The 23,677-nt window shown below is 39.8% G+C and overlaps 2 protein-coding genes and 1 long non-coding RNA gene across 8 annotated transcripts in view; all 3 read left to right on the plus strand.

Moving 5' to 3' along the window:
- Positions 1 to 526: 526 nt before the first annotated feature.
- LOC118324573 lies at positions 527 to 1,415 on the plus strand. 2 transcript variants are annotated; one of them, XR_004796561.1, is made up of 4 exons: positions 527 to 607; positions 704 to 730; positions 968 to 990; positions 1,099 to 1,415. It is a non-coding gene; the product is annotated as an uncharacterized LOC118324573 (long non-coding RNA). The 2 variants fall into 2 exon arrangements; XR_004796562.1 differs by having other exon boundaries at positions 529 to 611.
- A 4,635-nt stretch (positions 1,416 to 6,050) lies between these two features.
- On the plus strand, positions 6,051 to 20,895 carry esyt1a (extended synaptotagmin-like protein 1a). Its single transcript, XM_035656920.1, has 31 exons — positions 6,051 to 6,377; positions 7,428 to 7,469; positions 8,767 to 8,901; positions 9,146 to 9,219; positions 9,460 to 9,532; positions 9,943 to 10,032; positions 10,156 to 10,211; positions 11,659 to 11,779; positions 12,008 to 12,184; positions 12,696 to 12,778; positions 12,953 to 13,001; positions 13,266 to 13,355; positions 14,205 to 14,300; positions 14,386 to 14,457; positions 14,534 to 14,620; positions 14,851 to 15,000; positions 15,608 to 15,790; positions 15,885 to 16,061; positions 16,167 to 16,249; positions 16,325 to 16,373; positions 16,481 to 16,570; positions 17,658 to 17,753; positions 17,983 to 18,054; positions 18,140 to 18,226; positions 18,319 to 18,465; positions 18,742 to 18,866; positions 19,001 to 19,096; positions 19,194 to 19,325; positions 19,417 to 19,522; positions 19,648 to 19,697; positions 19,834 to 20,895. Exons 1-31 carry the CDS (start codon positions 6,051 to 6,053, stop codon positions 19,859 to 19,861), a joined length of 3,243 nt encoding a protein of 1,080 aa, XP_035512813.1. The 3' UTR covers positions 19,862 to 20,895.
- A 320-nt stretch (positions 20,896 to 21,215) lies between these two features.
- fmnl3 (formin-like 3) overlaps positions 21,216 to 23,677 on the plus strand; it is a 34,579-nt gene continuing 32,117 nt past the window's right edge. For all 5 annotated transcript variants that reach the window (XM_035656922.1, XM_035656921.1, XM_035656924.1 and 2 more), the window contains exon 1: positions 21,216 to 21,801. In XM_035656922.1, the coding sequence (XP_035512815.1) occupies positions 21,688 to 21,801 (114 nt within the window). In that variant the 5' untranslated portion in view covers positions 21,216 to 21,687. The remainder of the gene's footprint in view (positions 21,802 to 23,677) is intronic.

The following is a 23,677-nucleotide window of genomic DNA, read 5'->3' on the forward strand; positions in this document are numbered from 1 at the left end:
GCCAAAAATGAATAATATTTAACCCTGCAGAGTCTAAAAATACTGGAAAATACTTTTAAAAAATACCCACCATGTGTATATTTTAAAAGTTACTCACCGGTTAAAAACCCAAATTCACACACAAAAATGCTAAAAATACTGAGGACATGACTAATTAATGGTAGCTAGGCCCATGGGTAAAGAGAATATGTAACACCAATCACATGTATACAATTTACGTGGTAAAATTATTACTAGAAAATAACAATTTAGACCAGTGAGATCTGCTGCATGTGTATACATTGCAAAGGTCTGTATATATATTTATATTCGCTACTGTTTAATATTTAAATATTGTTATACTTTTTTATATTTATATTTATATAAATATATATATAAACTGTCAATGGTCTGAACAAATCAAATATATAACTGGAACAATGAACCTTAAACGCGCGTACAAAGCTGCCGCAATGCCACAATACGTCACCAGGAATTAGCTTTAGCGTCGTGAAAACTCCATTTCCCATGTTCTACTACGGTCCAATCAAAGTGACGTATACAGGCCCTATAAATTTGACGTCGCTGGACTGTGACGTCCTTCGTGGAGACGAGTCGTTAGCTGTCGGTAGGTGAGCGCCGCCGCTGCTGTCACAATCCAAGTTAATCCTCTTCTGTCTGAACCAATCCAGCTAATCTTTCATGTTTTCCCTTCTGTTTCCAGCCTCCCCTCGTCGATATGAGAGCTAAGGTTGGTGTTTTTATGTCACAATGGTCAAATAATCAGTGTTCAGTTGTGCTAACGTTCGCTAGCTGGCTAGCATCAGGTCGACGGGGCAGCACAAACACGTCCGTTAGCGTTTAGCTGTAAAACACGTGTTTTGCCATTTGTATGTTTATTTCAGTGCGGTTTAATATATTTCAGTGTTCTCAAAAATGCATTAATTAAACGAGAAAGTAATTTAACGTTGTGTTTCCTTTTCCGCAGTGGAGAAAGAAGCGCATGCGCAGGTAAGATTGTGTGGCGCATGTTGTTCAGTCAGCAGTATCAGGTCCACCTCTTGCATCGTGCTGAAGGACTTTCGGCTGACTGACTCTTGTATTGATCACTTTTTCCAGGCTGAAGCGCAAAAGGAGAAAGATGAGGCAGAGGTCCAAGTAAACTGTCCTCTCCGCCATGGCTGTGACAGCACGTGTTGCCAACAACCAGACCGGTGAGCTCAGCTGGAGACCAGGACCCTCCCTGCGTCAAGTCTGAGGCCAGTGGCGCCCACATCCACCTGAGGCAACAGCGACTGATGCTGGAGAGCTGATTCAAGGCCTGCTGGATGACAGGCTTTTTCTCTGGGATATTCTGGACTCTTTGTTCTTAATTCCTCAACTTTTGTCACCTGTTTTTGTTTATACTCTGATTAAAGGTTTTGGTTTAAAAAACATTTGGGAACTTGGTTTTTTTTTTTTTTTAATTTACTGTTTGCTTTCAAAGTGCTTTTACGGGTGGAGTGATTTAAAAGCTGTTTTCTGGAAGTGGTATATCTGTAATCTTCCAGGTGCTAACAAACTGTTCAATCAGCTTGAATCAAAAGGCTTTTGCCATGTAAATGAATCAGACTCTCAGATTTAGCAATATATCAGTTATGGCTCAATGAAGAAACTGCAGTGGCTTCAGGATCCATATTGTGCATGCTGGGTCCCTTCACAAAGCCATCATTGATATTAGTTATACAATTAAGATAAACCACAGTGGACAAATACTCACTACAAGTACAGGACCAGTATTTTAACTAGGATAGAATTAATGTATAGAGATTATTCACTGCAGCCATTTGAGGTTAAGTTGTATCTTAGTATCATTTTTAACCTGTTTACCCTAATTCATGTCAAAATGGCTGCTGTGAAAAACAATCTAACATGTAAATGTTCTCCTGTATCATAAGTGATAGTAGGCTCTCGTTATGCAGAGCAACCCCTTTACCCAGTGCTTTCGATCAATATTACTAATGCGTTAATGTGAAAGCATTTTAATGTTGTCGATATAGTTTAATCTGCTACAATGCTTCACATTTTATTGGTTGGTCGTATGCTTCTTAATGTTAAATCTGCAAAGCATTTACCCAAAGCTCTCAGGTGTAGTAAAACATTTTTCCAGTAATCGTGGAGTAGAAGTATTAAGTAGTATGAAATGGAAATATTAAAGTTTAAGTACTAAAAGTTTGGAACATTTTGAACTTGTTTGTCCAACAGGGACATCTGTAACTGGACCTTGTGGGCAAATCTCTCTAAAAAAACATTTCTGATTCAACCCACATCCCATGACTTCAGTGGGTGTGTGAATGCTGTAACCTTTGCACAGAGCTCACTCAAGACAAACAACTCGCTAATGTATCTTGTTTTTACCCTTCAAGGCAGTCCAATAATTTATCCTGTCTTTAGCCAAGGTGATTATAATCACGCGGTTGCTGGAAAACACTATTAAAGAGGAAAGTGTCACTGTAGTTCTCTCTTCCATTTGCACTTACACCTTGAGCTGTAAGGAGAATTCAGCTGTCAGTGTTACCATATATTTAATGTATTGCACCACAACAAATGGTCCCCTTTTCGAGGCAGAAGTAGGAATTATGGGACAATAACAGTGTAAACTATACGATATTTTTTAAACGGGGGACAAAAATCAGCTAGAACTGAGCTCTAGTGGACACATTTCAAGAGGCCCCACAGGAACCTGGTGTGGACATCACCAGCTTTAAGAAAACACAAGTTTCTGTTTCAGTGTTTTTAGATAAGAAATGGCTGATCCAAGCACAGTAACATCATCTGCACCTGCAACTTGAATTTTGGTCCTTTTGTTTTCTCAGCAGTTCTGGCGGTGTTGAAGTTAGCGTGTGCTGGCAGAGATTTAAGATGCTTTCTCTTTGCTCTGACCTTAACTAAATAAATGATGTAATTTAAAGGGCATCAATAGAACATGCTAACTGTCCTGAATATTTCAGAAGGATAAAACTTGGGTGGGAAAGGTTGGTGACAAACTTGGTGTAATTGAAAACACAGATCCAACTGATAACAAAACTGTTGGCTGGAGGCAAGCATGGCCCAGTAAACACTAACAAATCTCCATGGTAAACATAATAATATTGGCACAATGATCCAAAGTTTTAGTGTTGATTTTCAACGTCTAACTTTCTATGTTATACCTCAATAGTCAATGAAGAAAACCCAAATAACCTCTTTTAAAATGGTCTGCTCAGTTTGCAAGTGCAGCCATTAACACATTCAGTTTACACTCTTTGCGCCCAGAAAACAGATGTTATAGAACCCACATTATCCTCATTAGAATGCTGAATACTGTGTGCAAAGTCATCACAAAAAAGTTTTTGTTAAATTTTATTTAACAGCTTTTCTTGCTTCCCTTAATGCATTTGCATTGCTGACTCTAAATCATGCACATGACTATTGGGAAAACCAAACTGACACTTGACTGACACAAGGCACAAGTTTAAACTTGGCCAGCAGTGGTGGAATGTAACTAAGTACATTTACTTAAGGACAAATTAGAGATACTTATACTTCCTGCTTCACTCTTTTAATGCCACTTTCTACTCATTGACTCCCATTTCAGAAAGAAATATTGTATTTTTTAACGTTTACTTGATAACTGTAGTTACTAGTTACTTTACAAATTGAGATTTGTGCATACACAAAGAAAGGAGCTTATAAAATATGATATTTTGTTATAAACTGACCTTCCCAACAGTATAAAAGTACAGCTGAAATCATTAGTCGATTTGATTGACAGAAAATGTGTTGGCAACTATTCTGATAATAATCATTGTATGTTAAATCATTTCGTGGTTCCAGCTAAACAACAAAACCATCACAAATGTGAAGATGTGTTGCTTATAATAATTTTAAAATAATCCATAATAAAAATAATCATTAGTTCCTGTCCTATACAAAATAGTGAGAAATGATGTCCACCCCCACAGCTATACAACAGTAAAATCCTGCTTTTACATTAATGCATGAGTAACAATAAACTATAAATCTATATGGTATAATATATAACACAAGTATAGGAGGACATTTTTCTGAATTGAGGACTTTTAATACTCAAAGTACATATTCTTATTATACTTAAATACTTTTGCAGTGCTTGTGTAACCTGTGTGGTATTAGTATGATGTGGATACTTCCTTTGGCCTTTATCATTTGAGCATCACAAATAAGACTCACCACCTTGTGACTGTTACTTCTGCTTCTTCCTTCTGGAGAACAAAACAGCTGCTTCATGTCATTCGTGTTCATGTCATGCGTGAGAACAAAACAGCTGAATTGTTTCGACTTCGAGGTGATTGGTACAGATTCTCTATCAAACGGACCAGTGAAGAACAATTTAACTAACCCTAACCCCCCTAACCCTATTTTTTATGAACACGTCAGTTGTAAACCAGACAGACAAAACACTTTAATACCAGTTTGGAGGTTCATTTAGCACTGAACTGGTATGACTTCTTTACTTTTTAAATACACAATTTTGAAAGCAGGCCATAGGACGTTCTAGCTTTCAATAGTTGTGCAATACTATTACAAAATGTTTTATTTGTAAACATAAATTAAGTTTCCCTCTAAACCAATACAAACACTGTAAGTAGGATCAGAAGAGTTGTTGTCTTTGTTTACAGCAACAAAATTCTGACATATACAGCCTATACATGTACAATATAAACGTAACAACAAATTTTACAAGAAAGACAGTAACTGAATAAAAAGAAGGGAATACAATAGGTATAAATACATACATGTCAAAATGTAGCAGGTTATAAAATGAGTCCTATAGACAGCATGGTTGGGTGGTTGTTGTATTTAGAATATTTGGAAGTGTGAGGCAATGAAAATGTAGACCTATTTCATTGGTCTGTATGCTCAAAGCCTTTATGTATCCTACCTACTTTTAGGAATAACATACACTTATTGTAGGCTACTTCATCTCTAAATGTCACTGAATCCCACATAGAAACCTCTACATTTTAAATAGCCTATATACATCTACATTTGTTGTTGCTTTCTGGTATTTTTGCTTGACTGACTGCATGTCTGTGTCTGCTTGCTTCCGTTTACACAGTGGATCATCAAACCTTTCACCCCCTCCAGCAAATATTGCTAATTGGCTGTATCCAGGCAACCAGGGAGGGATTAACCTGGTCTGTTTTAGTTGCCAAAGAAATGAAGCTATTAATGAGAAACGTGGAAAAACCACAAGACAACCCGCACCTGGACGACACATTATGATTATAGGCTCAGTGCTCCTTTCACCTGCATTTAGCCGTTGTGTAAACTCTGCGTTACATGCATGCTGGTGTCACGATTCTGTCACTTGTGTCTATTTATAGACAACACAACAGCAGCTGATCTATGCAACTCGATGAAGCATCAGCGCTAATACACCTTCTCTGACAAACGGACCTGTTGGCACTGCTGCAGTGGAGATGACAGGAGCGCTTGCGCACGCAGCAGGATTTAATCCGGTTATGTAAGAAAAGATAACGGGTTCTGCAGCCTGTACACACAAACAGTTGTTTTTTTGCGTAGCGGTTCCTTTACTTTACACCGTGCTGATGATTTCTCTGAATAAACGTGTCCTCTGGTGTCTTAAGCAAACAGTGGTTCACTTTGCACACAGGACGCATTACGCTCCGCCCGAGCCAGTGCGTGACGCCACCACCAAGTTAATTCTAGGGTTTGGGTTTCTTTCTACTGGATTTCATTTGAAGGAGGGTTTGAAGCTGAGCCCGCCCTCGCAGGTCTTGGTCTCTGCTTGCCCTGCTCTGTGGCAGAAGCGTTGCACGTAAATGAAACGCGGAATAGCCCATTTTGGTACCCTGCGGAACTGAGCGAGAGCGCAGCAGAGCCGTGATCATGATCTGACCGACCGAAGCTCGCAGTTTGTCGTTGATTTTCTCGATGGTTTCCATAATAAAACGGTGCTAAGTTGTTCAGTGGCGCTTTGCCACTCAGTCGCAGAAGCAGAGAAGCTGAAGGCCAGGTCGAGCCAGTGAAGTTAAACGGATCTTGCGATGCCCGCCGCGGATGCAGAACCGGGCATTAGCAGAGGCACATCGGTCACAGCCCCGGCCTTACCGAGCCCACCCCCCGCTGAACGCGCAGTGAGTGTGCTGTGGTCGTTTGGAAAATGCCTGGGTGCCATTCTACCGGTGTACCTAGCCGGATATTATGGCTTCAGCATCAGTCTAGTCCTGTTCGGGCTGATGATCTACATGGGATGGAAACACAGTCGACTGGAGAAAGTGATGAGGCTGAAGTCTGCGATGTACCTTCTGGAGAACGAGAGGAAATTCACCACTGAAAACGTTTTCAGGGCCAAAAGGGATTTGCCTCCCTGGGTAAGAACTGGCTACCACGGTCTTTCTCTGCCGTCTGTATCACCTGTCACATCTTCCACATCTGTCAGGCTGAACTTGAGCTGCATCTCAGTTACTTTGCATCACTGTGATCCTACATGTATATTTCTCATCACAGGCGCTTGTTGTTTCTTTAGAAGCTCCTGACTTCTTAAAGTGATCACATGCACACATGAAAAGATTTTGCTTTATGGCAACCCTCAGATAAATGTGTGCATGACTGTCCTTTTTGTTCACAGTGTTTTCCTCCTGTCCCTGACCAGCCATATTTAGACATTCCTACTGTGCAGTGCCTGGGGAATTAGTTTGAACTGCTGCCACAGTGAGGAATGTGAATTAACATGTCAGATGAGGTCTTTGTAGTGGAATAAGTGACATGATATTGAGGAGACCTTGCACTAAGTAGACCATAAAATGCCTGCCGGTACTGTAAAAAAATAATTTATCTAGCAATGGGAGAGATTCTCTGTGTGTTTCCTCTTCCCGTTTCACTACAGTCGAGCTGCCATTGACCTTATCTGGCTTCAAAAACCTGATGACTCATAAACATCATTCAGAGCAGAGCAGAGGCAGTAACCAGGACCACCATATCTGGATAGAGAGGGAGAGAGAATAAACTGTGGGTGTGCATGTGTTTGTGTGTGTGTGTGTGGGCAGCTAGGTTTAATCTTAAGATCTCATGTGGTTTGGAGGAAAGCATGATGTGCATGTTGTTGATGATTTCCTGAATATTTGGCAGTAACCAAATTAGTGTTAAGTTGTTAGGCCTGTGTTCTCTCTTAACTTCTAAATTAAATATATAAACAGATATATATTTTAAATGTAGGAAGCTGGGGGAAATTCAAGGAGAAAAACTGCCTCTTCTGCTGTAAAACAATTTACAGATGGCTTCTGATTACTCCACATGTCCAAAAAACATATTGCTTAAAGAATCATCTCAGGTATTTTAACTGCTCCACTCAGAGCTTGAGGTCATTTCACACTACTGTGTCGTATTTGAGCTCATGCCTGACTAATATTACTTTTCCACAGGTCAACTTTCCAGATGTGGAAAAAGTGGAATGGCTGAATAAGGTATGTTTTTATTTCCTATCAGACATTTCATGTGTGCAGCTGTGTATTTTAAAATCATAAACTCATCCTTTTTTAAAGAATTATCTGTTTGAACACGCAGCATGCACGCTGAACTCCTCTGCTTCATACAGCTGAACTATTAAGGAAGGAAGGAAACAACAACGATTTCAAGATAAAGTGTTCTTGGTTCAGTTGAGCAACTCCAACGGCAGCTCCGATGCCTCACATTTAATATGAAGATAAAAAGCACTTGTGTGGACTTTAAGTGACCCGGCTCCCGTTGCAGCCTCCCCATCAGAGTTGATTATCTACTGGTGTAATTAAGAGGCAGGGAGAGCGGCTCAGATCGTATCGCAGAACTCTTTGTCTCTGTCAGTACAGTAACCTCGTATCAGCACAAGGCAAGTGTGGTTATGAATACTAATAATACAAAGCGCCCTTCTGGAGAGAAAAATGTAATGAACTCAGTGATAGAAGCCCAGATTGTAGGATGGCAATTTGCTGGCCTCATCTTTCACCAGCCCACGTCTCTCCTCCAGGCTTCCTGACATGTGATCCAGCTGTTCACACGTACCCTCCTCTCCTGCAGCTGTAAACAAACAATACATCAGCCCTGAAATGTTCTCACCTTCTATTATATTTAATGTGTGGAGATTATATGAGCTGTGAGCAATGCGTGTGAAAAAGCCCTGTGAGGAGTTGCACTTTTATTGAATGCATCATTTCTAACTGCAGGTCCGTAACTGTATCATAAATAATCTATGGGAGACCCTCCTGTTGCTGTAGCCTGTTAGCATCACCAGTCTCACGAGGAGTTTGGAGGTCAGGGGATCAGTGAACAGCAGCTTACAGGACTTGGCGCCTCACACTTACACCTCACACGGAAATGCTGAAGATTACACCAGTGTGAGGCTGTGTGGCCTGATAACACTGATATGTTGACTCTGTATTTTGTCCTCTGTCTTTTAACAACAAGGCAAACAATACGTGGCCATGGCTTGTGTGAAAATGTGTGTGTCTGTCTACGTGTCTTTATGGTTCTTTGCTGTCTGGTTCTAGTAAATTATTGCTTATTCACAGGAAGTGCCTTACTATGACTTTGCACACATAATAATCCATTGTTATACACAGAATTTTATTACCATGAATGCAAACATGAAACACTTTTGGTTATTTGTATTTATTTATGACATTATACTATCCTGTGTATCTCATATATAACAACAAATTGGATCATATAGTTGCCCTATTCAAATCTGCCAAGAAAAATGAATAGCTATTATGTTCTGTCGTGCAGATCCTGCAACAGGCTTGGCCCTTTGTAGGCCAGTATCTGGAGAAGTTGCTGGTGGAAACCATTGCTCCTGCCATCCGTGCCTCCAGCATTCACTTGCAGACTCTCAGCTTCACCAAGGTCAACATAGGGGACAAGGTATCTGAATGGCCCGTCATAAAAGCAGCAATTCATTCTGTAAATGTTCCACGAGCAAGAAAATAAAGTGGAACCCATGGTTTTAATGTGGCTAATATGTTATTCAGGTAATGCAGGGCTTGTATTACAATCCTGAAGATGAATGAGTTCATCACAGCGAATGATATAATCTTCATGTGCATCTTTTTTTAAATTCTCTTGCAGTCTTATTTGTTTTGTGTATTAACAGCTGTTGTGTTCGCAGGCTCTAAAGCTGGTTGGTGTAAAGGCTCACACAGAACACGATAAGAGACAAGTTATGTTGGATTTGTACCTGAGGTAATGCATTAACAACTTCTGTTTGTTCTTTATTTCATATTCTTGCTTGTGTATAACCAGTCAGTCAAGTCAAACACTGCAATGTTCAAAGAAGTAGTTACCACGAAGTGTCCTACATTAGGGTAGGGTTTGTCCCAGTTTGTTACTGCAGATCATTGTTTACTCATGACAGCTCATGCTCAGCTGCTTCTGTTGATTAAACATGTATCTCTTGAATTGTCACTGCTCTGCTATTTGCAGCTATGCCGGTGATGTTGAGATCAACGTAGAAATCAAAAAGTACTTTTGCAAAGCTGGAGTGAAAGGAGTTCAGGTATAATATATTTAACACTATAAGATATATAATATGTAAATGATATTTGGTAACACTTGATTTGGATAGTCTGCCTATAGATTGCTTATAGACTATTTGTAGACTAACATTTCAACAGCTTATAAGTCTAGTTGGTGAACTGTTTCCTGCTATCACACCACTGTGGTTCAGGTTTGGTTAGGTTTAGACATAGAAATATCTTAGGGTATGTTCATGAATTGTCACATATACTCAGTAGATAATCTGTTAAACATCTAGTAAAGTGTAAGAGTTGAAATGTTACAAATACTCTAAATAAACTATCTGTAGGCTAACTATCCAAATAAAGTGTTACCAGATATTCTTACATTATTAGCATTATTAGTCAAATATTGTCTGAAAACATCATTTCAATCTTTTTCTCTTTGCAGCTCCATGGGAAGCTGCGTGTGATCCTTGAGCCTCTGATCGGAGATATGCCACTGGTTGGAGCCATCACAATGTTCTTCATCCGCAGACCTGTGCGTAGAACACCAGTGAACCACATTTGATTACTTCTCAGTTTTGCACTGCACTGTTATGTGAACATGAATACATATCTACATGTATGTATTCATATGTCTTTACTTTTATCTGGGTCATAGAAACTGGACATCAACTGGACTGGACTGACCAACCTGTTAGATATCCCTGGACTAAAGTGAGTTTATATGATGGAGCTCTGTGTGGATATATTTTAGGGCGTGGCCGCATTGATCTGTCTGGTGTTTTTTTAAATGTTTTTTTCAGAGAATTTATTATTTATTTAGCCACTAGAGTCTGAGGTTTTTCTGTTCAGTGACGGATCAGTGCGGTCACACCCTTAAAGGGTAAGTGTGGTGATATCCTATATGTTTGCTCTTGTCAAGAAATCCTGTTAAGACTCTAAAACCAACAATCAATTGATCATATAACAAGTAACTAAATCCTGATGTAGCGTATTCCCGTGTGCCACAAAGCTGCATTGTTACTATTATGAAACTATTCATAAATGAGTCATGCTGTTGCACTGGGTAAGGTTTTTCTTCAAACAAGGACACAGTAGTTTCGTTAGTTAGCGCACACATCACCCTTAAATGTTCAATAAAGCAGCAAATGTGTATTTATCTGCGCCAGAAAATAGTGCCCAACAAATCCACTATTCGCTCTTGTTTCAGTAACTTGCCCAGCTGTTTTAGGAAATTACTTTTTATTATGATAGTAAATATTTGTGACCACCCTTTGAAGGCCTGGATAGCTTACCTGGTAGGCCCATGTACCAAGACCAAGTCCTTGCTGCAGCGTCTCGTGGTTTGAATCCGACCTGTAGCACTTTGCTGCGTGTCATCCCCCCCTCCCTTTCTCCCTCTTGCCTGTCTATCTTCAACTGTCACTATCGAGTGGTTAGGGTTAGGGTTGGAGCTACAGACAGGGTCGATAAGTTGAAAGTACTGACAGAATAACACATTGTTGGTTTTATTCTTTTCATGGCATTTCATGGCAAGAAAAAGATTGAACAATGTCAGTCTTATCCTTATCCTTGTTAAACCTTATGCCATACTTATTATATTTCTTCAGTATGTATATTATGATTCCCTGTATTGATATCAAGGTATTTTTCAAGGTTTATGTAAGGTCACACTGCAGACAATGTAGAATCAACTACAGTACAATTAGATACAATATGAAGATAAACTGATGGTCTGACAGATTTGAGTGATGCAGCTCTATTTAACATTCATATTCAATGTAATTGTATGGTGGCTGATTCTACACTGTGTGTGTTACGATCTTATATAATATACTTCTGTGAAAATACAATTAAAGTGTTGCCTGAGGTGAACATTTTTTGACTCACCAGTTCCCTCTGGCAATACTTTGAATGACAGTTTGTCATTATCTTTTAATTGTATTCCTCCTTTTGATGACATTAGCCAACATGATTTCACAAAACACTGTTGTCATCTTTAGCCAGTGGTTGCTTCCTGTTGGTTCTGTTGCTAAGAACCTGAATATCATGTTATTTATTGCATGTTCATGTGTTCAGCAGTAGTATATAGTCTCTGTCTGTTTTGTCTGTGTGTCCCTCCCATGTGTGCCCCCAACATCATCCTGGCATTCATTTGCAGTGCCATGTCGGACACTATGATAATGGATGCAATAGCCTCCCACCTGGTGCTCCCCAACCGTCTCACTGTTCCCCTGGTGGCCGACCTGCACATTGCACAGCTCCGCTCCCCTCTCCCAAGGGTAACTGTCTCAATTATGAATGGCCTGGAGAAACATGGAGCTACACAGACAAAAGCAGATCTGCCTCAGTCTATACGTTGCAAGCAAACACATAGCTTAACAGTCATACAGCAAATTCACATTGTGAATGAAAAACATGAATGCATGTTATGTGGGCAAGCTTGCTGACTAAAATTTTCATTTCTTCGTGCATGCATACGTTTTCCTTCATGTGTATTCACATGCTAGGGAGTTGTGCGCATCCACCTGCTGGAGGCTGAGGACTTGACTGCCAAGGATACGGTCATCAAGGGCCTAATCGATGGGAAGTCGGACCCATATGCCGTTTTGCGTGTGGGAACCCAGATCTTCACCTCTCATCACGTGGACAGCAACCTGAACCCACAGTGGAGGGAGATGTACGAGGTGAGAGGGGCTGGGAGGAAATAAAATATATCTTAAAACTGAGCTAAAAGAAACATGAGATATATGGGTTTGCCTTTATATTCAAGTGCTGCACTTCCTACCAATGTGTGCACTAAAAGTTATAGCTTGGTGCTGGTGTCCTTGCTTTGTACGGACTGCATAGGGAAGTCTTTGGTAGTAAACATGTCACTGGCACAGAGATAAACAGTTTTGAGGAGATACGATCTACTTCTGTGGTAGCAGGAAGTCCCTGTTTCCGAGATAATCAGCTCTTGCGAAAACTGCTTGCTGACATATTTGTCTTTTCTTGTGGTTTATGAAATTTGAACCAAAATAGAATAGATATTAAATTATGAACATCTACTTTAGCACAAGTGAAAGGTTGTTGCCGTTGTGATTCTGTTTGCATGCCCTTGTGTTATTGTGTCATTTGTGGCTGTATCTATATTTGTTTATTTGTTGTGTGTATTGTGTGTTCGTCCATTTATGTGTGTGTGTGTGTGTGTGTCAGGTGATTGTCCATGAAGTACCTGGTCAGGAGTTGGAAGTGGAAGTTTTTGACAAAGACCCAGACCAGGATGACTTCCTGGGGAGGTAGCTTATTCATTCTCATTCATTTACTCTGTCTCTGTGTGCTGCTCATGTCATTTCCATCTCTGCTATTGCCATGCTGGGCCATGATTCTGTCGAAATTTGAACGCTTTAGTCTCTTTGATTCATGGCTTCATTGATTCTGTCTCTATCTCTCTTTATCTGCCTCTCTTTCAGAGTCAAGGTGGATCTTGATATTGTAAAGAAGGCCAGAATTGTGGATGATGTAAGTAGTACTGCTTATGTTTAACCTTTTTAGATTTTACCACTACATTTATGTATGTATTCTCACTCAAATAATATAATAAACAGCAAGCACAAGAATGCAGTTATTATGTCGTCTGTAAAAAATATCTGAGGAAGACTGCAGTAATCCTGTTAGCGTGTGACATTGCAGAGGCCATGTGCCTCCGCGTGATCTGCTTTGATCTTCTATCCTGCCATACAGAGAAAAGTGTGTGTTTAATGAGCCCTCTGTTTTTGTAAACAGTGGTTTAATCTGAAGGACGTCCCATCCGGCAGCGTCCACCTCCGGTTGGAGTGGCTCTCTCTGCTGTCCTCTGCTGACAGACTGAGTGATGTGAGTCTACAGCACAGCCTTATGCTACGCAGCAAATCTTTTTTATGCCCTATCAGCAGCAGGGTTTTGGGTAGTGATGTAGACAAAATATCTGAGAATAATTTTTAGATTATTAAACCATGTTATTTATTTGTTTATCCACCGCGTAGAGAGACAGGAAACATAGGGAGAGAGGGTGATGACATGCAACAAAGGCTCCTGGCCAGAAATTAGTTTAGATTAAGTTGAACTTTTTCCCATTGATTCAAATGTTAGTTTTAAGTTTGATTTTGATAGAATCCTTTAATTTGAAGTTAGTATACTTTAACTTTATCATCGGAATTATGTAACCAGAAAAAAATTAAATATCTTTTTATTGTTGCCAATTGTCTTTCTTGCCAAGATGTTATTGTAAAATCACTGATTTTGAATCAGATAAAAGATACAAACACTCTAAAGTGGCACCTTTGGGTTGGATGAAAATGGCTGGATGTACTACAGGTTTTATGGGATGCTGTCACCTTGTGTAGATTGTTGAATGTGAGGTGTGTAGTTGTTTTTTACACATTTTATTCAGATTTTTATGCATTATGCTTTATATATATTATTTTTCAGTTTGTGTGTGTTCTGTTTTACTTTACTGCAAGACAGTAGTTAAGTCGAAGTTAAAGATAACCTCAGAGCAATCTAAAAACAAAATAAATAAGACGAATCTAAAATTGCCAATGAGTTAATCAATAACATTGTAACATAATCAATAGTATTAAAAAAGTAAAATTGTTGGTGGCCGCTGGTTGGGCTTCAAGCTTTTAGGCTCTGAGATACTTTTCCTCACATGCTCTTTGCTTCTGTTCGTGGTTATTCTACCAGGTGATCCAGAAGAACCAGGACTTGACCAGTAAGACGGCTGATCCTCCATCTGCGGCCATCCTTGCTATCTATCTTGATCAAGCTCACGAACTGCCTGTAAGATCATCATTATTTAGGGCTCTGCCGTGTGATGTGCATACAATTTCCATCTGTCAACAATGATGTGTTCGATATGTTGTAGATGAGAAAAGGCAATAAGGACCCAAGCCCAATGGTGCAGATTTCCATTCAGGATGCAACTAAAGAGAGCAAGGTAATGATACAACTTTAGCTTTTTCTCAGTTAATGAAAGCAAACTCTGAGCATAATGGATGTTTTCTCTTCTGCAGACTTGCTACGGGACCAACAGCCCTGTGTGGGAGGATGCCTTTACCTTCTTTATTCAGGATCCTCGCAAACAAGACATCGACATTCAAGTAAATAATTTTCAGTAATGACTGAACACACCAATTAATCTAGTATCTCGAGGCGTGGAGGTAATTACTACGCTAAATACTTTATTGATTTTCCCTCTGGTTCTAATACATTTTTACACTCTTCTTTAGACTCTTTAACCTAATTATGGCCCTTTTCCCTTCATGATATCTGTCCTTCCTGCTGCTTTTATCTGAACTCCACATATCCTGTTCCTTTGTTTTTCAATCAGGTGAAAGATGATGACCGTGCTCTGTCCCTGGGCAGCCTAACCATCCCCCTGGCCCGTCTTCTGGCGACCTCTGAACTCACCTTGGACCAGTGGTTCCAGCTGGAGAATTCTGGTTCTGCCAGCCGCATCTATGTCAAAATTGTGCTTAGGGTTGGTATTTCATACATAGACATGGACTCTTTTTTTGTGCACACTCATGTGTCAGGTAGTGTAGTAGATAAGTAAGATGCGGATTCAAGCTATGTTTTGGCCCAGCTGAAGTGTCTGTGTGGAAAACGTTGAAATCCTACCAGCTCCCAAAGGACCGCTGTGGCCTCAGGCACATGCTTCAGTATCACACAACCCTTTCACAACCAAGATCTCAGATTTAAACTTACCCTGGCTCTGTGTGTGTTTTTCATCCATGGAAATCAGATCCTGTTGAACATAACACCCCTAGATCAAGCATGTGGGATATTGATTATAAAGCACTGTAGCATGTGCACTCACAAATTTGCATCATGAGATTCACTACATGAATTCCTAATCCTTATCTCCTCCCCTTTACATGCCTGAACTTAACCCCAGCACACAAAATGAACCTAAAGTAGACCATCCACATGTCTTCTTTCTGCCACGTCTTTCTATTCTTGAACATGTGGTCCTCATAAATAGGAGCAGAAGATGAAGAAGTTGAAGAAGCATGAAAAGAGTGTTTTTCAGTAATTTACTGCTTGACATTTGCTCACCATAATTACCGTTGTTTGTTTCCTACTAGGTTCTGTGGCTAAGCGATGATGCCACTCCTACAACTCCGTCTCCTCGGCCTTCAGTTCCTGGCTCCGGGATGGGTCAGGGGGGAAACACATCAGAGCTGAACCCTGTAGGACCCGGTGGTTTGGGTAAACCTCAACCAGCACGACCACAGCACACTACGCCCGACCTAGAGTTTGCAACGGAGGTAAAAACAGTTACCAAGAGTCAATCAGCAGCACCACTCAGCCTCTCACACACACACACTGTAGTAGTATTCTCTGTCCTTGTTCTGCCCACAGGGAGTGCTGCGTATCAATCTGGTCGAGGCCCAAAACCTGATAGCGAAGGACAACTTCATGGGGGGCATGGTGAAGGGGAAGAGCGACCCCTATGTCAAGATCCGTGTGGCTGGTATCACTTACCGTAGCCACACCATCAAAGAAAACCTCAACCCCATCTGGAATGAACTCTATGAGGTATTATCTTCGTTTAATGCTTGAGTAGTTAGTTCTTCTACTCCTCTGATGAAATTATTTGGCTTAAAGTTAGATATTATTTGATTTTTTTCTTCTATGATTTAGGTGATTTTGACGCAGCTTCCTGGTCAGGAGATCCAGTTTGAGTTGTTTGACAAGGACCTTGATCAGGATGACTTCCTTGGGAGGTACATGGCTCTTTAACTGAAGGAAAATTTGTTAATGAGGGAGAATAAAGTATTGATTGAGTTCTGTCTTTGCAGGTTCAAGCTTAGCCTACGAGATATCATCAGTGCACAATTCATTGATACGGTGTGTGACACATAGTTGAAATGATTTGAAACAGATAATTTAACAGATGATGTTTACATTTATATTCATATTGTAACCCAGACATTTCTGTGCCACTCTTATTACAGTGGTACACTCTAAATGATGTGAAGTCAGGCCGAGTTCACCTGGTGCTGGAGTGGCTGCCCAGAGTCTCCGACCTGGCCAGACTGGAGTCTGTAAGATATTTTCCAAGCACAATAATAAATTCAGTAATAATAAATACTACTAAGTAAGTAACTAAGTAAGTACAAAGAAATTGATGAAATAATATAAAGCTACAGGCATAAAAATTTAAATGTGCAATAAAAAAGCTAAACTTAGGTAAGTAGAACCAGAACCATGGATGTGTACCTGGATGCTACAAAATCCACAATACTCAATCAAGTAGACAAATGATGAACAGGTTTAATACAAAATTACAAATGTTCCCTCTTTATAAAGGATATATTCAGAGTTTGTACTCACATGGTATATTCACAGTGAAGAAGTTAATGGAGGCTGTAATAGTTCGTCCATACTGGCCGTGAAGTGATCCCTTTCTTCTCTAGTCATGGTCATGTGCAAAAATGCATTTCAAAGTTTAGTCAAAGTTAATATGAGGCTTCAGCATTCTGAGTTAACCAAATCCAGTGAATATCTGCCAAAGATACAATCTTTGTAGCAGTCAAAGAAAAGCATTTCCACTTTTTATTTCCACGGACTGTGTTTCCTTTCTGAGCCACAGCAGAGAGATACTTAACTTGTAGTTGTGTTTCTGGCTGTTTCACAACAGTGGCAAAAAGATATCCACATGATTTGTCTAATGCTGAAGCCTCATATTAACTTGGCTGTAGAAAGCATTTCTGCATGGAACAAGGACTGTGGATTTTGTTTTACTGCATCTTTTACAGTAGAGTTGTGCCAGGAATTGACCAGAGTGGATGGGAGGAATGAAACAGCAACCTTGAAAGAAATCTAAACTTATGCTTTAAATAATGCCTCTTGTACCATGAGATCCCGGTAACCTTGTTTTCTTTCTGTTGTTTGGTTGCTATAGCTGTTACAAGCAGTTAATCAACGGGAAATAAACTTTTGCTGTGTGCAACTTTGTATGTATAAGCAGTGTATAGATTGTTGTGGATATCTCTTAAGATACTTTGTGTAAATTAGTTTATTTATGCTCATATCTTTGTCGGTTGTGAAGGAAATATTAAAAACAACTTTCTTATTGCACAATAAGTCACAATAAGTCTTACAAACTCTGTCACTCTCCTCTTCCTACAGATCCTGCAGTACCAATCTCAGCAGTCGTACCAGAACAAGGTTGTGCCATCAGTGGCTGTGCTGTTTGTGTATGTGGAGCGTGCCCATTATCTGCCGGTGAGATCATACCCATGAGTCCTGGGGTGCTATTTGTTTGTTTATTGTGATGTTCTCTTCCTTGCCCAAAGATTGCAGAAGTACAAAAGTTGCTTTTAGTGGCAGTTTATTGCATACAACTCTGCAGTGTTGCAATACGGCTGCATGTTCTTTTATACATTAAATCAGTGGTGGTGTAATGTGTTGATTACAGAGGTTTTATTAGAATATTCTTTGTGTCTGATTTTAGTTGAAAAAGAGTGGAAAGGAGCCAAAAGTCGGGGCTGAAATTATCCTCAAAAACGTTATACACAAAACCAAGGTAGGATCGTGATGTCTTAAATGAGCTTGTGAATGGAACAAAAGAAAAGTGCAGAAAAGTCATTACATTTTCTTTCTTTCTCAAGATTTGTGAGCGTTCCACTTCCCCTCAATGGGACGAAGCCTTTCACTTTTTTGTTCGCGACCCCAGAGAGGAAGCACTCACAGTGAAGGTGAGAATCATTAACAGCATCTGTATGTCCACTTTTTATGAATTCATGCAGTTGTATTATATATTTATATGTTTCTCTATGTTTGTATCTAGCTCTCCCACAGCTGGGGCCAGGCCCTCGGGTCCTTGACACTTCCTCTCAGAGAGGTGCTGTTTGAGCCAGGCTTAGTGCTGGACCGCTGGGTTAATCTGGATGGAGCACTTCCAGAAAGCCAGATACTACTGAGGGTCATGCTCAAGGTACTGACAATATACCCTGCTTATTTTCTCTACACTGTCAATATATTGCAGTATGTGTCCATATGAGTGATGTTTAATTCTGTACTCTATCAGCTCATCATGTAAGGTATGTCAAAGGTTCAAAGTTTATAGAACCAATATTCCACTGCAGTGAATACTGTACTTTAAAGCGTCCTGTAAGTCTTACTGCACAGAAAGTCTGTAGAATTATTCAGACGTGAGGTCAAATATTATCACGCTATTAAGCTATGATTTCTATTTCCGTATGTTTTGCAGATCTTGGACACTCAGCTGGCGGTGTGTCGTAAGGGGGATGCAGGTAGTGACGCTGGTGGAGAAGAAGTCCTTCCCAGATGGGTTCCTTCCCATCTAGACCTCAGACAGAGAAGTGCATTCTCCATGTGAGTCGCACGCATGTACTTACAGCCTCCACTGTCAAGATAGTAGTTATCAGGGCTTCCTTTGGTGAACTGTTTTCCAGTTTTTTTCAGCCGGAAGTATTCAAATAATGACATTTTCCACATTGTGTCTTCAGAGCTAGCGATAACACAAACACAGCAGGGCAGGTGAAGCTTACTGTTGGCTACTCCGCAGAGGAGAACAGGCTCTTCATCACTGTACACTCCTGCAGGTCTCTATATGACGTTACGTTACCTCTTTACCTCTTTGTTTATCTATTTACTTTGCTACCAGCTCATGATGTGACTGTGATCGCTATATACCCACAGAGCCCTGGCTGCCTGCTCCAAGGACGGTGCCGACCCATATGTTTCCTTTATCCTGCTGCCTGACAAGAAGGCCACCACCAAGAGGAGAACTGCCACCAAGAAGAGAGACCTCAACCCAGAATTCAACGAGAGGTAAGACAAACAAATGAGACACTCATGATAGTGAAGGAAGTGCGAGGATGTTAACTCACCCACCTTTCTCTCTCTTTCTTTCTCTCTTTAGGTTTGACTTTGATTTCTCTCTGGAGGAGTCCATTCAGAGAAGACTGGACCTGTCTGTGAAGAACAGCGTATCCTTCATGAGCAGAGAGAGGGAGCTTATTGGCAAGGTAAATATAATTTCATTATTGCCATTAACATTACATAAATTCTTTAGTGTCGATGTAGTGATTATGACCAGACACCAGTGATATAGAAATGTGGAATATCATCTTTTATGCTTTGTTGCCCTCAGTTGCAGCTGGACCTGGACCAAATTGACCTCAAGGCTGGTGTCACTCAATGGTAATCATTTCAGTTAATAAAACAGCTACTGAACAATATTGTGTAACAGTAGAGTTGTATCCACCAATGTATGTTCAAATATTACTTATTTTAAGATCATATAAACAACAGATCATATGCTTTTTTTTTTTTTTAGGTACGATTTGGTAGCAGAGACCAACTAGAAGAATCTTCAAGTACTATTTAACTTTAAATGTTGCTTCTGTGAGCTGTGATTTGTGTGTTTTGTATATTCAGCTTCAATGAAAATTTCCACCATCACTGAAGAAAAAAAATCATATCTGCTGCACAAAAACAGTCCATCAGTATTTATGAGAAGAAACTTTACATGTAGCTTATCATCCGTAAAGTGTTAACTGTGCTGAATCCACGCTGTCTTGGACAGATTCTTCAGTAGAATATTTTGGCTGAATAGATATTTGATAATAATGCAACTATGTTGCAAAACCTACCAAGTTTATATGTGTTCAAAAGCAGTCCTCTTTGAATTTTGTTTACAAAAGGGCTTTTGCTGTGGTTATTATCCTAAGGTATGACAATGTTTTATTACAGCATCCAACACAGAGATTCCTTTAAATTTAATTTTTTACAATCTTCAAATAATTTCTATTACTTTGTTTATATACGTTTATATTATTGCCTTAAGTATTACAAGCTGTGCACAATTTGTCAGCGTTTATGAATTATGTTCCAAATGAAGTTTTATATGTTTTAACCAGAACTCTCTTAAAGTTGCTTTTATAAATCAAAGTATTACAAACCTAGACCCTCATATTTACCACTGAAAACAGAGGTATAATACTGTAAGCAGAGTCTAAATCACTGTGCTTTTGAAGAGAAAACTTTGTACATATTGAAAACACATCGCTGGTGTTCTTCTTACACCCATGCTTCCTTGTGTTTGTATGTGTTCGTAGCACTAAGTGCAACAGGCTGAAGCTGTCGACCATGTTTATACTTTATTTTTCAAGCAAAACAGTTACGACCTTATGAGAAGCAAGCAAATATTGTACGCCAGCAGTGGGACAACTTCCCATGTACCACCACTGTCACCACAAAAGTTTGGACACCGATTTGTGGTAATGGAAAGAAAATAGTGTTTTAAGTGTCAGAACTGAAGAAGAAAACTGCTGAACTTTGACATTATTTGAAACACATCATCATGTATCTGCTGAAGTTGTTCATTAAAGTTTGCACTCTCATGAATCAAACCAGTTTTGTGACTTTATTTATGTGTTTTCCTTAAACTTAACTTTACAACATTACATTCTAGGGGTTTTATGATGGGATGTCGTACTGAAATCTTGCCTCTAGGTAGCGATAAAGTGCTGACAAAGCATCGCGTCTCCGTGCATCTGTATGTAGGCTCACTACACATTACAGATGTCAGGGGGCAGGGTTAACAGAAGAGGAGGTGATTGACAGGTCTTTAGGCCAACGGGAGCGCCGCCTCCCCCCCAGCTAGGGGCGGGGTTAGATAAGAAAACCTTCCCTCTGAGTGGAGGCAACAGCAAAGACCTTAATCAGGATCACACAACAATAATGAATGGAAACACGTCGTAGCCAAGAAAGTTGAGCAGCAACTAAAAGTAACTGTTTGTTGGCATTTGAAATTTACCTATCGCAGGGGGGAAATCACCTGTAAGTAATGGATTGGCCGGGGAAATTAGAAAGTACTTTCTGGTGGAGAAAGCTGCTGTACTTTTATTGTTACTTTTGAAACTAAGTTTTGAAGGGAAACTACAGTGGAGCACACTGTAAACCTAAAACGCGTGAGTGAGTGTAAATGGCATTTTGGGACATTAATACGAGACTACTGCGCTGTCAGCTGTTCATCTGGAGAAGTGGATTCTTTGGATCGATCCGTTAATGAAATTGTTGGAATATTTGGAAGATTTTTTTTACTTTTCTTTACTTGGGATTTATCATCACTGAAAGAAGCTGAAGGATTGCGAGGTTTTTCAAGAGGATAGCGCACATCTGGGGGAAAATGGGTAATATAGAGAGTGTGGACGGCCAGTCGGAGATGAAGCATCACATCATGCCTCTGAAGGTGCCCATGCCTGACCCCACGGAGCTGGAGGAGAAATTTGCCATTGTTTTGGTAAGTTCGTGGACTAAATGTCACAGAGTTATGTATAACAACTTTCTAAATGTTTAATTTAAACTTAAGTTGATTTTGATTTAAATCTAAATAGCGCCAGAATAAACATCCCTAATAATGGAGTTGTTGTTTCTGGAACAAAAGAGTTAGTCTCTTTTGTTTTTATAACTTACATTAAATTGAATGTGTCTCGTCCATTATGAGCTGCTAAATATTCTCAATGGACCGACCTGTGCTGCTGTCCCGCCCCTCATTCTCTGCCTGCTGTCCCCCCTCTCCTGCGGTTCTTTTGTCTCCCCTAAAGTCAGACAACTCAGCGTTTGGCTGAAGTGGCAAACTGAGCACAGCATGGTGAGACTCTATGGGGGGGACACATTATACTGTACATCCTTGACGGAGCACAGATCACGGCATTGGGTTTATTTAAAAGTTTCCTTGCTGCAGGCTTATGCCATCTGAAAACAACATTTTCTGAATTCCCCCAAAACTCCCACACCCGATGAGTCTCTCTCCTCCCCTCCATTCCCTCCCTCCATGCTCCACATCAGGCTGGAGTTGAGCTGTCTGAGCGCTTTGTAATAATGAGCACACAGTCAACACCCACTTTTACCAGTTATCAACACAGTCAAGTGACTCTGTCATCCCACGTCAAGGGGACATTTCTTTTACAAGAGAAGGGACTTTTTTTGGAACAATCATGTGGAGTTTTGCTCAGAATAGTTTTCTGTGTCAGGCTGTTATTATTCATGATAAAGGTCCTCCCAAGGGCTGGAAAATATCTGATCTATAACTCTACAGGAGCTGTAACGATTAGTTAGTCTGCGCAAAATTAATAACAATAGCAACTGTTTTGTTAATCTATTAATCATTTAAGTCACATTTAAAACAAAAATACCAGAGGTTGTCTGGTTCCAGTGAAGTGATTCTCCTTTGTGACAGTAAACTGAATGTTTTTCTTTCTCTTGGATGTTGTTTGGAGATGTCACCTTGTGTTTTAGAAATTTGTGATGAGCATTTTTCATTATTGTCATTTTAATGTTATTATTTTATAGAAAGTTTATAGAAGTATTGTATTCAAGTACTTTTGTGAAGGCATGAATTACAGAGTAGCCTGTAGCAGTGGTGCAATCTAGGAGTCGAGTCAAAATAAACTTCTAAAAATCTGTTAAACGTTTTAGAATTTTTCTCAAAGTAACTTTTTTTTTCTTGTAGGTTACAATTACAACAAAGTTCATACAGATCAAACACTCAGAAAGAACCTAAATAAATCAAACACTACTTCCTTTATCCACAATGTTTTGGTCCTCCAACGTGCATCGGGTTAAATTCATATCAATTCAAATGAATTTGAACTTTGACTTAAAGGTCCAGTGTTTAACATTTAGAAAGCAGAAACTGAATATAATATTGACAGGTATGTTTTCATTAGTGTAATAATCATTGTGTTTTGTTACCTAGAATAAGTTGTTTTTATCTACAGAGGGAGCAGGTCCTCTTCCACTGAGGCCACCTTGTTGAACCGCCACTTTTCTACAGTAGCCCAGAATGGACAAACCAAACATTGGCTCTCTGAATTCTACACACTAGTCCTTTAAGACAAAATGTCATGAGTTTCTGGCTGAGAGATAGATGAGATGACAGAACTCCCATAACTGTCCTGTAAGACTACAGTTAGTAGCTGGTTAGCTTAGTTTAGCATGAAGACTTAAAACAGATGGCAAGAACAAGCCTGGCTCTAAAACTCACAAATTAACACGTCTCTGTTTTTTATTTGTTCAAAAACCTGGGTTGTGAAGTAGACAATGCTTCATTTTAGAACTAGAGAACCGGACTGGATGTTGATAGATGGTGAGTGACTGTATTTGTGTAAATAGTT

The sequence above is a fragment of the Morone saxatilis genome, unplaced genomic scaffold (assembly GCF_004916995.1).
Source record: "Morone saxatilis isolate NCDOM2014 unplaced genomic scaffold, NCSU_SB_2.0 Contig15, whole genome shotgun sequence".
Lineage (NCBI taxonomy): Eukaryota > Metazoa > Chordata > Actinopteri > Moronidae > Morone > Morone saxatilis.